Source organism: Nematolebias whitei, chromosome 15 (assembly GCF_014905685.2).
Source record: "Nematolebias whitei isolate Nwh7 chromosome 15, NemWhi1, whole genome shotgun sequence".
NCBI lineage: Eukaryota > Metazoa > Chordata > Actinopteri > Cyprinodontiformes > Rivulidae > Nematolebias > Nematolebias whitei.
The window spans coordinates 24,495,439-24,511,322 of NC_056512.1; the positions used below are offsets into that span (position 1 = coordinate 24,495,439).

Here is a 15,884-nt window from a genome sequence, read left to right on the forward strand (position 1 = left end):
ATTATTGAGCATGAACTTTGTTGGATTTGTACCTGGATTATTGAGCATGAATTTTGTTGGATTTGTACCTGGATTATTGAGCATGAACTTTGGTGTTTCACTGATGCCGTTTCTGAAAGTGACATTTCTGCTTTGTGACTATTGGACTGTTTAACAACTCAAGTGGCTTACATAAATGAAATATAAAGGATCAATAAGTTGTTTTAATTTTTATTAAACATCTTACTGTTAGTTTTCACACGCAAACGAGTGTTTTCTTACCATTTACTCTATATTTATCAGCAAAATATATTCCAGCTCTTTGACTTGAAGAACCCCCCCACCTGCCCCCATCTACATTTATATGTGGTTCTCATTGTGAGCTAACAGGTTTTTAAACAGCTAGCTGTCAGCTGCTCCGTACATGGAAATGAGTTCTCGTGGCTCAATGAGACTACCTGTATAAATAAAGGGTAAATGAACATGGACGCCCCGCTCAGATCCAGCTCTGACAGTTTAGGTTAGTGGAACGCTGTGGACACTTTGTCCTGAGGTCCTCCAGGCAGAAAACTTCTCGGTGAGAGATGAAACTCTGACCATTAAGAAGTGGATCCACTCTCCAAACTGCCCGGCCCCTGTCCTCTGGTTCATCAAAACAAAAAGTCCAAGTGGCAACAAATGTTGAAATATTATTTCCGCCTCAAGCTCGTTAGACTTGAAATGAAAATAAATTAAAAATAATAGTGAACTTGCACTTATGTAATGATTCTTAATCCAAATTTGAATTCATTAGAGCCAGCCATTTGAATGCAACACATCTCGACCCTGTGGTAACAGAGCAACCCCTCATCACGATGCTACCTCCACCGTGCTTCTCAGTTGGGGTGAGGTCCTGGTGTGTAGCTCTGTAGCACATATACACACACAGCTCAACTTTCCTGCACGTTTGGGGATTAGAATTATTTGATGCATTTTAAAAGTAAATTTAAAAGAGCATGCTTTCTTTTTTTCATCCAAATGCATCATTGTTCATTTCTGACAGAAAACGTGATTTTCTGAATGAGGGAGGAAAATCTAAGCAGACTCTTACTTGGATGTCCAGTAGTCTCTTTCATTACTTTTCAGTGGTTTTCTTTGTCAAAACCTTCATTTTTATTCAATATTTTTATTTAGTGAAATAAAATTTAAATGCTGTCGACTTTTGATTTACCTGTTCATGTTTGTGGAAAAATCATAAATCTGCACTAATGTTTGTACACAAATGATTCCTTTTTGTTCTTGCAGCTGCCACAGTTCTGCTCTTGCCTTGCATACAATCTGTTTTTTATGTCTGCTTTACATTGCTTTGTGTATTTGTGTGATTTAAAAATGAAGTTAGAATTTCTGCATTTTCTATTGTTTTATCTAGGGATGCACGATATTGGATTTTTGGCCGATATCAAATATGCCGATATGTTAAAATCTTATTTGGCCATTAACCGATACGGATATTTTTAATATACTGTCCTTTGTCAGAACATAGCCCTCTTATTTAGCCTTATTTGCTACAAAAATTGTGTAACAGCTGTAAGAGCTGGTGACAAATATTCAGTAACAGCCATATGATATTCATAGCACTTAACTTATATTAAATGAAAAGTGTTAAATGTTATTTATTAGCATTAGTCACCTGTGATGCTGTCTCACTTGTGGAGGTTTGTTCCAGGTTCCTATAGCTGCAGTGTGGGATCCTCTGCACTCCTGTGCATGAAGGACAGACTTTTTAACTTCAACGTTTTTGTCTATCCTTGGTGCTGTAAGACTAATCATGCTAACGAGGCTAACACTTGATGTCCAAATGTCTGTGGTAAAACTCACCCAAGTGCTATCGGCTATTAGCTTCTCAATGACGTTGGAAATGACGGCTTGTAACTCGGGTATGGCTACGTCGGAAAATATCTCCGACTGGGGACGATGTAGCGAGGCTTAGCGTAGTCCCAAAATCGAAATACGACATCCTCAAAAAAAAAAAAAAAAAAAAAAACCTTCCACACCGCTGACATTTTGAATTTTCCTCTCCGCTGTGATCAGATCAGGTAGGTGTGCGTGACGTCATCATGTTGTGCTGGTGCTGCAGGCATCCTTGTCACTGGATTGTCAAAAAAAAAAACAGCGTTTTTTTTATATCGGTGAGTTATTTTGATGGAATGGCCGATATTTAACTTTAACGCCAATATCGGCTGATACCATGCCAATATTATCGTGCATCCCTAGTTTTATCCTGTCCTGCCACTAGGACTTGGAGTAAAAGTAGAAATGTGTTTGGGAGCAGGACAAAAACTTTGAGGGTCCTCCGAAGATCAAGAAGAGCACAGGAATTCCTCGCTCCTTCATGGTTGAAGTGGACGATCCCAACATTAAAGGAGTCATGTTGACCAACTCTGGACGTTACGCGATTCCTGCTATAGACGCGTGAGTGTGAAGCAAAATAAAATGAGGCTACATTATTTTGGTAATCACTGGAAGGTCATGTTAGTTTACATGGATGACTATGATAATGTTTTTTGGCGATTTGTAATTTAATTATTTGTAGGACTAAAAAAAGAGAGAAGTCTGACGTAGTTTTCTGACGTTTGCTCTGTTTTATCTTCTTTAGGGAGGCGTATGCTGTTGGGAAGAAGGAGAAACCTCCTTTTGTCCCACAAGCGGTGCCTAAACCTGAAGTTGAGGAGGAGCCCATCCCCGATGAACTCCTCTGCCTGATCTGTCACGACCTGCTGGGCGACGCCGTGGTCATACCCTGCTGTGGAAACAGCTACTGTGACGAATGTGAGCTTCTGACACAATTCAGATCCTCTGTCCAAAACTACAGAAACATTTAAACCAGTTTTTAAACAAAATATCAGGATTTGTTGCATGTGTCTCGTGTAGGTATCCGCACAGCCTTGTTGGATTCTGAGGACCATGTCTGCCCCACGTGTGGCCAATCAGACGTCTCCCCAGATACTCTGATAGCCAATAAATTTCTTAGACAGGTGATTTAGCAGATGTTTCAACTGTTGTGGCAGAACCTCGTCTCTTGTGTATTTTTTCTCACCTGACTTGTTCACAACAGAAATAAACTGACGGCCTTCGCTTTGCCTTTTATCTCGTAACTCAGACTGTTAACAACTTTAAAAAAGAACAAGGCGTCGCCAAACGTGTGGGGAAAAGCAGTGTCGCCTCCACTTCCAAGACTTTAAGTCCAGCACCGACTCCTGCCCCCACTCCTGCCCCTGTCAGTGTGCAGATCCAGCTCAACAAGCCGACTCCTGCCCCCACTCCTGCCCCTGTCAGCGTGCAGATCCAGCTCAACAAGCCGACTCCTGCCCCCACTCCTGCCCCTGTCAGTGTGCAGATCCAGCTCAGCAAGCCTCTCCAGCCCCCCTGCGGCCAGAAGGTGAAGCTTCTGTCAAATGCCTGATTGTAGATGTTTTGTGACCGTATCTGGAGCATTTACTGACAATGTCTTCACAACCATTTGCTTCTTGCCTCAAGGACTCTCTTCAGAGTCCTTCAAAGGGTGCAGAACCGACAACAGTATCTGAAGGCCCAGATGTTCCCCCTGAAGCAACTCAACCTGCCTCTGCTGAGAACTCGTCCAACTCGTCTCCACAGCTCGTTGAAAGCCAAGCATTAATATCCAACAAGTATATAATCACACAAACACATGAATATGATACGGGCTGTGATATTGACGGGCTGTACTTGGCATTGATTTAAGACGTTTCCTTATTACCGTACTTGCCGCCGTACACGTCGCACCGCTGTATAAGTCACATCAGTCCAAATGTGTTTAATAAAGTGGAGAAAAATTTATTGTGTTGCATTAATGCGTCGCCACTGACGCGTCGCGTTGTTGTGTCACCTCTGACAACCCAGAAATGTGGGTCATTGTTGTGCCAAAAATCAATTGCCCGCCAAATAGCGGCCGCGGGAGCGTGCACGGGAAAATAACAAGAATTTAACAAGATTAACACTTAAAAACAATTTTTTGTTTGCTCGAAATTATAGTAAAGGTGTGTCTCAGTTGAACTTTTCCTTAATAAATGCACTTTGATGGTCAAATCAGTTGCATTTCAAAAGCCGATTCACGGAAGCGAGAAGAGGGACGACTCGCTGTGCATTTCTTCAAAATTTAACAAGATGATGATGATTATCCGATCAGTCGTATCCGGCTTTCGGTCACTTTATGAATCTTCGAACTCCATGCCTCCCTGTCTTTCACCAATTTTTTCAATTCCGCAATTGGCATATTCATTGTTGTCGTTATTGTGTCGAGCCATCTCGTTCTTTGGCGGCCTTGTCTTCTTTTTCCACTGACTTTTCCAAGCATCATTGACGTTTCCAAAGAATTTGCACGCATCACGTGACCAAAATAAGAGAGCTGCTGTTTGGTAATTTTGCCCAGTAAGGACATTGATGGTTTGACCCGGTCCAAAACTGTCTTGTTCGTCATCATAGCAGTCCAAGGTATTCTTAGCATTCTTCTCCAGCACCACAGTTCGAAAGCTTCGACTTTTCTTTTCTCTTCTTTCCTAAGCGTCCAACTTTCGCAGCCATACATCATTATGGGGAAGACAATTGCGTTGACTAGTCTTACTTTAGTTACAAGGTTAATATCCTTACTCTTCCAGAGCTTATCTAAACCCAGCATTGCAGTCCTGCTAAGTGTAATTCGTCTCTTGATCTCGGGAGCCGAAGCCCCACAGCGGTCCATTTTAGCACCAAGAAAGATAAAATCTTGGACAGACTCGATTACCGTGTTGTTGATTTGCGTGTTCATTATACCATTGCCTGCCGTGGTCATAACTTTTGTTTTTTTGATGTTCAGGTACAGTCCCATTCGTTCACTTTCCTTTTGCACACGTCGGACGAGGCAATCGAGGTCCTTTTCACTCTCTGCGAGCAGGGTTGTATCATCTGCATATCGAAGGTTGTTGATGTTTCTGCCGCCGATTTTGATTCCAATTTCAGATTCTTCCAAATTGCAACGCCTCATAATCACTTCTGCGTACAGATTGAAAAGAACTGGTGACAGGATGCAGCCTTGACGAACACCTTTCATGACTTGAAACCACTCCGTGTTCCCGTATGCCGTCCTAACCGTTGCTTCTTGGTCGTTGTAAAGAGATCTTATTAACTGTACGATGTGTTCTGAGACGCCCATTTGTGTCAGGCACTTCCATAGCTTTTCATGATTAGCACAGTCGAAAGCTTTACTGTAGTCAATGAAACACATATAGACGTCCTTTTGATATTCCTGTGTCTTCTCCATGATCCAACGTAAATTTGCGATTTGGTCTCTAGTGCTGCGTCCCTTGCAAAAACCAGCTTGAACTTCCGGCAGTTCCTTATCGACAATTGTTGCAATGCGATTCTGTATGATCTTCAGAAGGATTTTACTTGCGTGAGATATGAGGGCGATAGTACGGTGGTTGGAACATTCCTGGACATCGCCTTTTTTTGGAATAGTGACAAAGACTGATCTTTTCCAGTCCTTGGGCCACGATTTGGTGGACCAGATTTTTTGACATAGGTCTGTTAAAAGCTTAATCGGCACTGCTTTTAGTAGTTCAACAGGTAGATGATCGATTCCAGAGGCTTTTCCGTCTGGTAGTTGTTTCAAAGCCCACTCGACTTCTTCCTCAAGAATGCATGGTTCTTGTTCGACCTGACATGCCTGTTCCAGCGGTCCTATTTGATGGTCTGAGTACAGCTCTTCTGTGTATTCCCGCCATCTACGCTTGATTTGATTTTTGTCATGTAATAATTTTCCATCGTGGTCCTTGATGGCCGCTGCTTTGCGTGCTGCAAACGGTGCCCTGGTCTGTTTCACATAGGTGAAAAGAGCTCGTGTATGACCTAACTTGTTTGCTTCTTCCAGCTTTGCACATTGATTGTTCCAGTAATGTTCTTTGTCTTCTCTGGCTTTCCTTTGAAATATCGCATTTAGCCTTCTGAATTCTGTGCTGTTACCAGTAGCTTTGGCTACTCTGCGCATGTTGGCGATTTGGATCAATTCGTCCGATATCCACTGAGTTCTTCTTCCTGGTTTTTTCAAAGGGACTATTTTTTCCGCTGTATTTTGCGTGATGGCTTTGATTTCCTCCCAAAGTTCGTCGGGGTCTTTTCCATTTGTGCAGAGCACTTCAAAACTTTTCTTGATTTCAACGGCATAAAGTGGAGGGATGTTACCTGTATCAAAGCAACGTGTTGCTGTAGGCTGTCTGGTGTTTTTGATGCGTAGTTTGATTTTAGCAACAAGGAGCTGGTGGTCTGAGCCACAATCTGCTCCAGGAGATGTTTTTACAGCCAATACTGAGCTTTTCCATCGCTGTTGGCACAGGAAATAGTCGATTTGATTACGATACACACCATTTGGAGCTGTCCATGTGTATAGACGCCGCTTTGGTTGTTCGAACCATGTGTTCATGATTGCTAAATGATTTTCTGAACAACATTGAACCAGGCGATCGCCAGCGACATTCCGCTCGCCCAGCCCGAATTTGCCAACATATGGACTATCTTCACTGGAACCGACTTTTGCATTAAAATCCCCAGTTATGAAAATGACATCCTTGGTGGGAGTCTGTTCGATTGCTTGTTGGAGATCGAAAAAAAAGTTCTCAATCTCTTCATCCTCCGCTTCGGTTGTGGGGGCATAGACTTGTAAAACTGTGATTGAGCGAGGTTTCCCATTTATACGTATGGCTATGATCCTATCATTTATTGCCTTGAAACATTGAACAGCTTTGGTGACTGCCTTGGCCGTGATAAAAGCTACTCCTTTTCGCTTTATTCTATCATTTCCGGAATAAAAAACAGTGTAATCATCGCTGTTGAAATAGCCATTTCCTTTCCAGTGAAGTTCGCTGATGCCCAGAAGATCGATGTTAAGCCGTTGCATTTCCTTTTTTACAATTTCCAGTTTGCCCGTGTTCATGCCACGGACGTTCCATGTTCCAAAAATGTGGGTTCTTGATAAGCGCAGACAGGTCCTTTCTCTTAGAGCTACATCAGCAGACAGGAGTCCTAATGGATTTGTCCTACCCGCGTCATTAGTGCCTGAGCTACTCGAAACACTGCCTTGCTCTTCCCTGGTAGCTGTATGAGTACCTTCTGGCCCAGGGGTCCTGCCATCCGACACTATACGTGAGAGCGTTTCGTCGTGATCCATAGAGTATTTCGGCAAAAAAATATTTGGAGTAGTTTGCCATTGCTTTCTCCAACCCTCCCCATTTATCCGGGCTTGGGACCGGCGTGCAGCTGTTTCCAGTTACACGGCTGGTTAAATTTAACAAGATAACCACCCAAAAAACAATTATTTGTTTGCTCGACATTATAGTAAAGGTGCATCTTAGTCAAACTTTTCCTTAATAAATACACTTTGACAGTCAAGTCAGTTGCATTTTGCTTGGGCGATGCGGCAAAATGCAACTGACTTGACGTTTATTCCAGGAGTTTCAGAGCGAGATGAAGGTGGCTTTGTATGGCAAGTCAAGTGTCTCATTAATAGCTGCTTTTACCTATTAATGAGACACTTGGCTTTGCATATAAGTCGAGGGCCTTCTAGTGGATGAAAATGGTAGTGTTCAATATTTTCCATGTCAGAATGAATTAAATCATCAAATCGCAGACAAAAATTGGGTTATAAATATGGGGGGGGAAACATAAATAACATAAATATGTCGCTTTACTGTATAAGTCGCAGGCTGTATAAGTTGCAGGCATGCTAATTTATGCAAAAAACTGCGACTTATTCAAGTGAAAAATACGGTACTCGGAAAACAAGTAATTCCACTAAATCATCATTTGTTGATTCTGTTTTTGTTTTATCACTCAGATTCATAAAATGGCTCAAACCCAGAATATTTTACAAATGTTAAGCTAAAAATTACTGTGGTCGTAGCTGAGAGTCATCCTCAACACCTACTTTGAACACTTAACGCATTTTACGAGATTTCACAGTATTGCATGAGATCGTGCAAAACGTCACAAGATTTGACCAAAGCAGCTAAAACTCTGTTCCCTGTCATCATAAGATGATCTCAGGTTAAATCTCGAGCATTAAAAGGTGGCGGGAAACTTTAATTCCTTCAAGGAGTGATAAGAGTTAACATTAAATGGTGTACTTGTGTGATGCTGATGAGAGGTTTGTACTCTTAGTGAGGATGAAGAAAAAATGGACGACTCCACTGCTGTGGCTCCAGTTCTGTCAGTTTCCGACAAAGATCCCAGTGAAGCTCCAAAGCAGCTGGAACCACAGGTAAGAGCATGCACACACTAAAACCAGACCCACACCATTCACAGTGTGTGTAATTCATTGACGGTCGTGTCTGTTCAGGTGAACGGCACTGAAGAGACCGAGCAGCTTCAGACAGTCTCTGTGAATCAGAGTGTCTTGTCCTCGGGTCAGTGACTTTGAAGTGCAGCTGTTTACGCATTCTGTTGTATTTGATTCCTTTTGTTTACAGCATTTTTATGGTATTTGTTTGTATTGGTTAGTTAATGGTTTAAATGGTTAACCACTGTGACAGCAGTCCACTTTAATAAGAAGTAAAAAACTGACATTATTTCTCTGAACCTTCAGATTCCTCTTTAGAACTGACTTCGTCCTCAAACTCCCAGGAGAGGTTCGTCTGTTTGGTAAAACAAAACATAAAAAACTGTTTTTATTTGCGTCCCCTCTTTGATGCTGAGCTGTTTCCTCCTCTTATTGTCCCTCAGTGCCTGCCCCTCCTCCTCTGCACCTCCCCCTGGAGGCTTGACTGAACCTAGCACTGAGCAGCATCCAACCACCACGTCCTCCTCATCTTCCTCTTCATTCTCAACCACACCGTCGCCTCTCTTTGCCTCCCCCCCTCCTCACGCTTTCGTCCCATCTCACCAGCCTCACAGCAGTTACTCTCCTGGATACCAACAAACCACGCCCACCTGGAAGCTTCCAACCCCCCAGGGTGCCCCCATCCCATCCCTCTGCTCCTCCACCTGCACACCCTCAATCCCTGTCCTAATTCCCAAGGAGTGGCACAGATCTCAGAGAGAGAAAACAGAAAGGTAAAGTCAATATTAGACAGCATGCGTCTTCATTTTACAGACTTTATTTAACAGTTCATTAATATGGGCGGCAGCTTTGAGCCCCTCAGTAGCATGTTTTTATTTTAATTAGATTAGAAAGCACAAACAGGTTAATTTATGTAAAAATGTCTCATTTATAACATCACAGCTGCTCATCATTTTCCTCTAACTTATTATGTTTGTACAGGTGCTGGTCATAAAATTAGAGTATCATGAAAAAGTTGATTTTATTTCAGTAATTCCATTCAAAAAGTGAAACGTATATTATATTCATTCATTACACACAGACTGATATATTTCAAATGCTTATTTCTTTTAACGTTGATGATTATAACTCATAACTAATGAAAACCCCAAATTCAGTATCTCAGAAAATTAGAATATTGTGAAAAGGTTCAATATTGAAGACACCTGGTGTCGCACTCTAATCAGCTAATTAACTCAAAACATCTGCAAAGGCCTTTAAATGGTCTCTCGGTCTACTTCTGTAGGCTACACAATCATGGGGAAGACTGCTGATTTGACAGTTGTCCAAAAGCCAACCATGGACACCTTTCACAAGGAGGGCAAGACACAAAAGGTCATTGCTAAAGAGGCTGGCTGTTCGCAGAGCTCTGTGTCCAAGCACATTAATAGAGAGGCGAAGGAAAGGAAAAGATGTGGTAGAAAAAAGTGTACAAGCAATAGGGATAACCGCACCATGGAGAGGATGGTGAAACAAAACCCATTCCAAAATGTGGGGGAGATTAACAAAGAGTGGACTGCAGCTGGAGTCAGTGCTTCAAGAACCACCATGCACTGACATATGCAAGACATGGGTTCAGCTGTCGCATTCCTTGAGTCAAGCCACTCTTGAACAAGAGACGGCATCAGAAGCGTCTCACCTGGAACTGCTGCTGAGTGGTCCAGTTATGTTCTCTGATGAAAGTAAATTTTACATTTCCTTTGGAAGTCAAGATCCCAGAGTCTGGAGGAAGAGAGGAGACACAGAACCCACGTTGCTTGAGGTCCAGTGTCAAGTTTCCACCGTCCGTGATGGTTTGGGGGGTCATGTCATCTGCTGGTGTTGGTCCACTGTGTTTTCTGAGGTCCAAGGTCAATGCAGCCGTCTACCAGCAAGTTTTGGAGCACTTCATGCTTCCTGCTGCTGACCAACTTTATGGAGATGCAGATTTCATTTTCCAACAGGACTTGGCACCTGCACACAGTGCCAAAACTACCAGTACCTGGTTTAAGGACCATGGTATCCCTGTTCTTAATTGGCCAACAAACTCGCCTGACCTTAACCCCATAGAAAATCTATGGTGTATTGTGAAGAGGAAGATGTGATACACCAGACCCAACAATTCAGAAGAGCTGAAGACCACTATCAGAGCAACCTGGGCTCATAACACCTGAGCAGTGCCACAGACTGATCGACTCCATGCCACGCTGCATTGCTGCAGTAATCCAGGCAAAAGGAGCCCAAACTAAGTATTGATGCTCATACTTTTCAGTTGGTCAACATTTCTAAAAATCATTTTTTATTGGTCTTAAGGATATTCTGATTTTCTGAGATACTGAATTTGGGGTTTTCATTAGTTGTCGGTTATAATCATCACCGTTAAAAGAAATAAACATTTAAAATACATCAGTCTGTGTGTAATGGATGAATATAATATACAAGTTTCACTTTTTGAATGGAATTACTGAAATAAATAAACTTTTTCATGATATTTTTATTTTATGACTAGCACCTGTAGTTTTAATAATCGGACACCTAGATATTTGAAAACGATACGAATTCGTTACTTTTAGTGGATGTTCATTCAGTTTATTTTTGTTTTGCTGCAACACAAAAAATCATTTATTAGCTAAACCTCCGCACTTTGGAAAACATGGAAAGAAATGATTAAAATGGTTTTAGTTTGCCTTTCTTCTTAAAATTAGTATTTTGATAAAGCTCACAGACGTTAAAGAGCTGTTGCTTCTATTGGACATAAAATATGACTATCAAGAGCTGACGTTCAACATTTTATTAATGGATTGGAGTTTATACATAGTAACATCCCCCTTTTTATAGAAATGATCCTACTTTTTCCCCTAATACTGCTCTGACATCTCGGGGCACGAACAAAAATCAAAGGATGTTCTGAAGTGTTAGGTTGAGATGCTTGCAGCTCTTTCATTGGGCCCTGTGGAGTCATCAGATATCTTTAGATTTATGTTTGGGGACTTCAGAGGCCACCTCAGACTGCTTTCTGTATTTTTTTAAACCAGTCCAAACAAATCTCCTGCATGGTGTCCTGCAGGAGAAGAGGCTTTTTCTGTGCAGTTATGATCTGCAGAAATGTTGACGCCTGAGAAACTTCAGGAGGTTTTCTACTAAAATGCTGCTCTGCAATAAGTGCAGTCTATTACCCATTAATAACTGATGGGGAAAGAGCTGCCAGAAGATGAAGGGTAGATTGTCTTGAAAAAGAAGGGCAGGAAATAAACTCACAGGTACACTGAAATGTTAGAAGAAAAAAAAAATCTATCAATGAAAAAGTTAAGTGGCAATCAGCTTGAAAGTTTTTCTTAAAAAAACGGAGTGTAAAAACAGGACAAATCAACCATATGACTTGTCCGATAAATGTTCCAGATCACAATCTGACTGATTTCCAAGTTAAAGGTTCTTTATTTATGTGGTACATATGGTGGAACAAAATTGTGTACACAGGGTCCCAGTTACATCCAACAAAAGTATAGAATGTAAAAGAAAAACAGTAATAAGATCTAAGATATGAACTAAGAACAACGTTAAACTAAAAATACGCTAAGCACTAGTAGGACAAAAACTTATGTACTTAGTACAAAACTTAGTAAAACCTAGTGCAATAATTTATGGTGGGAATAAAAAAAATAAAAAAAATCTTCTGTAAAAACTCCTGATCCATGAACTGTGTTTGAGAAACGTGGAACTTGACTGATGAAGAACGTCTCACGATTGTAAGAAGAATCCAAGTTTTAAACAACAAAGTCCATGCTCAATAATCCAGGTATACAATCCAACATTTTTCAGTCAGGTCATCTGGACAGTTTCTTTTTTTGTGCTGAAACGTTTCACCTTCGATCCAGAAGGCTTCATCAGTCAAGGAAACACACAACAAAACTGATTCTTCCCCCAACAGCTTACTTCAAAGTGGAACAAACCAGTTATGCTGGTGATTAGATGGTCTCTTTGGCACGCCCCCTCCTCCATTGCCGGCCCTCTTCCTTGTTGACAATCGTATCAAACTGGTTGAAAACGACAAAGTCCATGCTCAATAATCCAGATATACAATCCCAACATTTTTCAGTCAGGTCATCTTGACAGTTTCAGCACAAAAAAAGAAACTGTCCAGATGACCTGACTGAAAAATGTTGAATCCAAGTTTTTGTTTGAGTCCACAGTTTCTTTATTTTACTCTGAGAAAAAAAAATGACTAAAACATTTTGTTTACAACTTTTAAATCCCTTTTAGCTTTTTCTTTTTTTCCCCCTTGCTTGGAGTTTGTATTTAAATACATGTGGACAAAAATCCAACTCCCATTGTGCTGGTGTGCAGTTTCCAAATCTCTTCTCAGATGCTTCCTTCTCTCTCACACAGCTCACCTCACAGGCACTCCTCTTCACATCCAAAGTTCTCCAAATCCAAGTCTTCCCGCTCCTACTCTCGATCACACAGTCGCTCTGCTTCTCGCTCCCGCTCCAGATCGAGGTATACCTTTCACCTGCTTAGAAATGTGTTACGTTTTTAACTATTTTAATCTCTTAGGTGTGTATTTTACAGTTTGCTCAGTCTGTAAGTGAAGCTTCAGATTGTGCAGAAAGCATGATTACCTTCATACGTCATCTTGCTTTAAAGGGAAAGTTTAGATTCTGTGGAGCTCAGCAGTCAGAACTTTGTGTTGCAGGTATCTGAGCTAAATCTGTCAAAATGACTCAACTGGAGCCATTTTTGTGTTTAAGGTTGATTTGCTGTGAATCAGGTTGAGTCTGAGTTCATCAGTTGTAGATGAGAACTTCCTGATGTTTCATTAATCTCTGTGCAGTGGTTCATGAGATGTTTTGCTAACAGACAAACGCATTATCTCACCAAGTGTTTCACGGTGGTGGCTGATAACCGTGTGAACTTGGCTGCAGTGTAAAGTTTATTAAATACAGTCCACATAAACCCCTGACAGTTAAGAGTTCTTAAAATGACAGAAATCCACTTTAACGTGGCTCCACTCTGTTCTGTTCAAACTTCTCCCTGATGATTTTCCAAATTGAGATGTTTCAGATGCCTGCAAACTGCAGGTAAGATATTGACTGCCAAGAACTCCTCAGAATCTTACTTGGAAGAAAAAATTCACTCTCCTTTTAAGTTTGATTTGGAAGTAAGATTACACTGACGTGTGTAACGACTGAAACATGTTTGTTTTCTCTCCTTTTTTTATTTATGTTTTGAAGGCCGTGCTCTCCTGTCTCCGGTCCCAGAAACTTTCACTCCAGCTCCACCCCTTCCTGTTCTTACGGTTACAAACGGCCCAGCTCCCATACATCATCCTCTTCGCCGCGGGGTGGTCGCTCCCAATCCAAGTCGTCCTCGCATCGTGACGAGAGCCGCCATCACAGCAGGAGGTCGTCTTCGAGCAGCCGCAGCTCAAAGAGACGCAGAGAAGCGGGAGACTTGTCGTACGCAGCTGACGCAAGCAGCCTGGAGCTGGAAAGGCAAAGCTACCTGCAGTGGAGGGAGGCGTACCAAGAGTGGTACGACAATTTTTACAGCAACTTCATCAAACAGTTCCACCAGCTGCCACCTCCTCCGCCTCCTCCATGTCCTCAAGACTCTTTCTGCCCACTGCAAAGTCGACGCACAGCCAGCCCCTCTTCATCGGAGGCCTCTAGTTATGGCCGCTCCCCTCACTCTCAGTCCTCAAGTGACGCCCGCTCCGTAGCATCTGACCCCTCCGTTGACAGCTGCTTGTCAGATAAAGCCAACGACAGATTGCCGTCTCGTCACTCCACGCCAACAGAAGACCCAACTCAGACCAGGGAGACTTCAGAAAACTGCACGGAAACGTCCCGGTCAGGCACAGTGACGAAGAGAAGCGGGGAGGCCAACTCACAAGCCATAAAATCCAACACCAATCAACAAACGGTAAAAAATGCTGATAAGTCCAGCCACTCAAATCACGAGCAACAGAAGAAGAAACGTGAACGAGAAAGAACTTCTGCTTCACTGGGCTCTAAACGTGACCTCCGACAGGATAAGAGGTGCAACACTGAACCAAAGGCCAGCGACGAGGGTCATCCAGGACCACACAAAGCTACCCAATCAGTCCACAAACCTCTGAAAACAGACAAACCTTTGGATAAAGAGTGTAAAAGAAAGGATAAAGAGGAGAGTCATTTGAAAAACAAGCAAAGAAGTAGGAGGAGTCAAGACTCCGAGTCGAGACAAGACAAGCTGAGAAAAGACAAATTAAATCCCAGTAAGGGTCCAGACACCACTGCCTCAGAAAGAGAATGGCAGCCTGGAGACGGTGAAGGTTCAGGCTCAAGACCAGAAGTGAACAGAAAGAGAAGATGGGAAGATAAAAGCAAAAATGAGAGGGAAAGTAATCTCAGTGTTGTGTCTAAAAGCAGAAAATGCCCAATAACTGAACCTGCTGAACCTCCAAGCTGTGACAGTAAATGTCTGAAGCTGTCGGACAGAAAAAAGCCTAAACCAGACAAAAAGAGTGAAAGTTTGGCTCAGACGAACATATGGGAGGGAGGGATGAAGGTGATTCCTCAGAAAAAGATAAGTATCAACATCAACCTGGATGGGAAAAGGTTGGATGAGAAAACTGGACAAATAAACCTGTTTAATTCAGAGATTCAGACACAAACCAGAGTTCAAACTGGTGTTACAGACGGTACCCACACAGAAGCCAGTAAAAAGGAGGAGTCAAGTCCGGCAAATTTAGCGAAAGAAACTGCTGTCCAGCACGAGATTTCCAGCAAAGCTACAATTAGAGATGACAAACAGGAGAAAGCAGAAGAAAAGAGAGAAGCAGAGAACAAAGAAACGGAGGATTTGGACCTGTGGCACTGTGCGCTCACGTGTGTAGAGGACGAGAGCCTGACGGGGACAGAAGCAGCACAAGACGACTGCAGGGACAAAGTTGCCTCGTCGCAGAAAGAAGGAAGCGCACGTAGAGAAAGCCGAGGTGAAGCACGGCGGGAGGAGGAGATGACGGCGAAGCATCGAAGAAAGCCCACAAACCTTCACGGTGGACAGCACAGCACGTCAAAAGAGGACAGGTCAGAGCAGCAGAAGAGATTTTAACTTCCTTTCTTTGTTTGCTAAAGTTTTAGTGCTTTTTAAATCTGTAGCACCTCTGTGAGGAGCAGCTGTGGAGCTGGAGGGGGTCAGAAGAAGAAGACGGGGGTGAGAACACAAGAAGAAAGCTCCCAGGAAGCTGAGGTCACCCAGAACCCACCTGGACAGGTGAATGATCCGACCCGGTGTCGGAGCTGCTGAACGGAAACGTTCTGCGCTCAGTTCAGATCAATGTGGTTTGGTTTAAAGATCTATTATTTATACTTATTGAGTTTTCAACTGTTAGAAGAGGCACATCTTTGACTTCTTTCACTCCTTTTTTTCTCTCTGACAAAGATGAACTCTTCTTTATACAGGTCCTTCTCAAAAAATTAGCATATTCTGATAAAGGTAATTATTTTCCATAATGTAATGATAAAAATGAAACTTTCATATATTTCAGATTCATTGCACACCAACTGAAATATTTCAGGTCTTTAATTGTTTTAATACT

At 42.3% G+C, this 15,884-nt stretch overlaps 1 protein-coding gene across 1 annotated transcript in view; it reads left to right on the forward strand.

The window, feature by feature from the left end:
• Positions 1-15,884, forward strand: part of rbbp6 (retinoblastoma binding protein 6) — a 113,570-nt gene that overhangs the window by 8,355 nt on the left and 89,331 nt on the right. Inside the window, 12 exon segments of the mRNA XM_037688509.1 lie at positions 2,291-2,430; positions 2,615-2,787; positions 2,890-2,993; positions 3,119-3,229; positions 3,317-3,397; positions 3,496-3,647; positions 8,167-8,411; positions 8,591-8,642; positions 8,722-9,057; positions 12,689-12,799; positions 13,534-15,372; positions 15,445-15,559. Coding sequence (XP_037544437.1) covers positions 2,291-2,430; positions 2,615-2,787; positions 2,890-2,993; positions 3,119-3,229; positions 3,317-3,397; positions 3,496-3,647; positions 8,167-8,411; positions 8,591-8,642; positions 8,722-9,057; positions 12,689-12,799; positions 13,534-15,372; positions 15,445-15,559 — 3,459 coding nt within the window.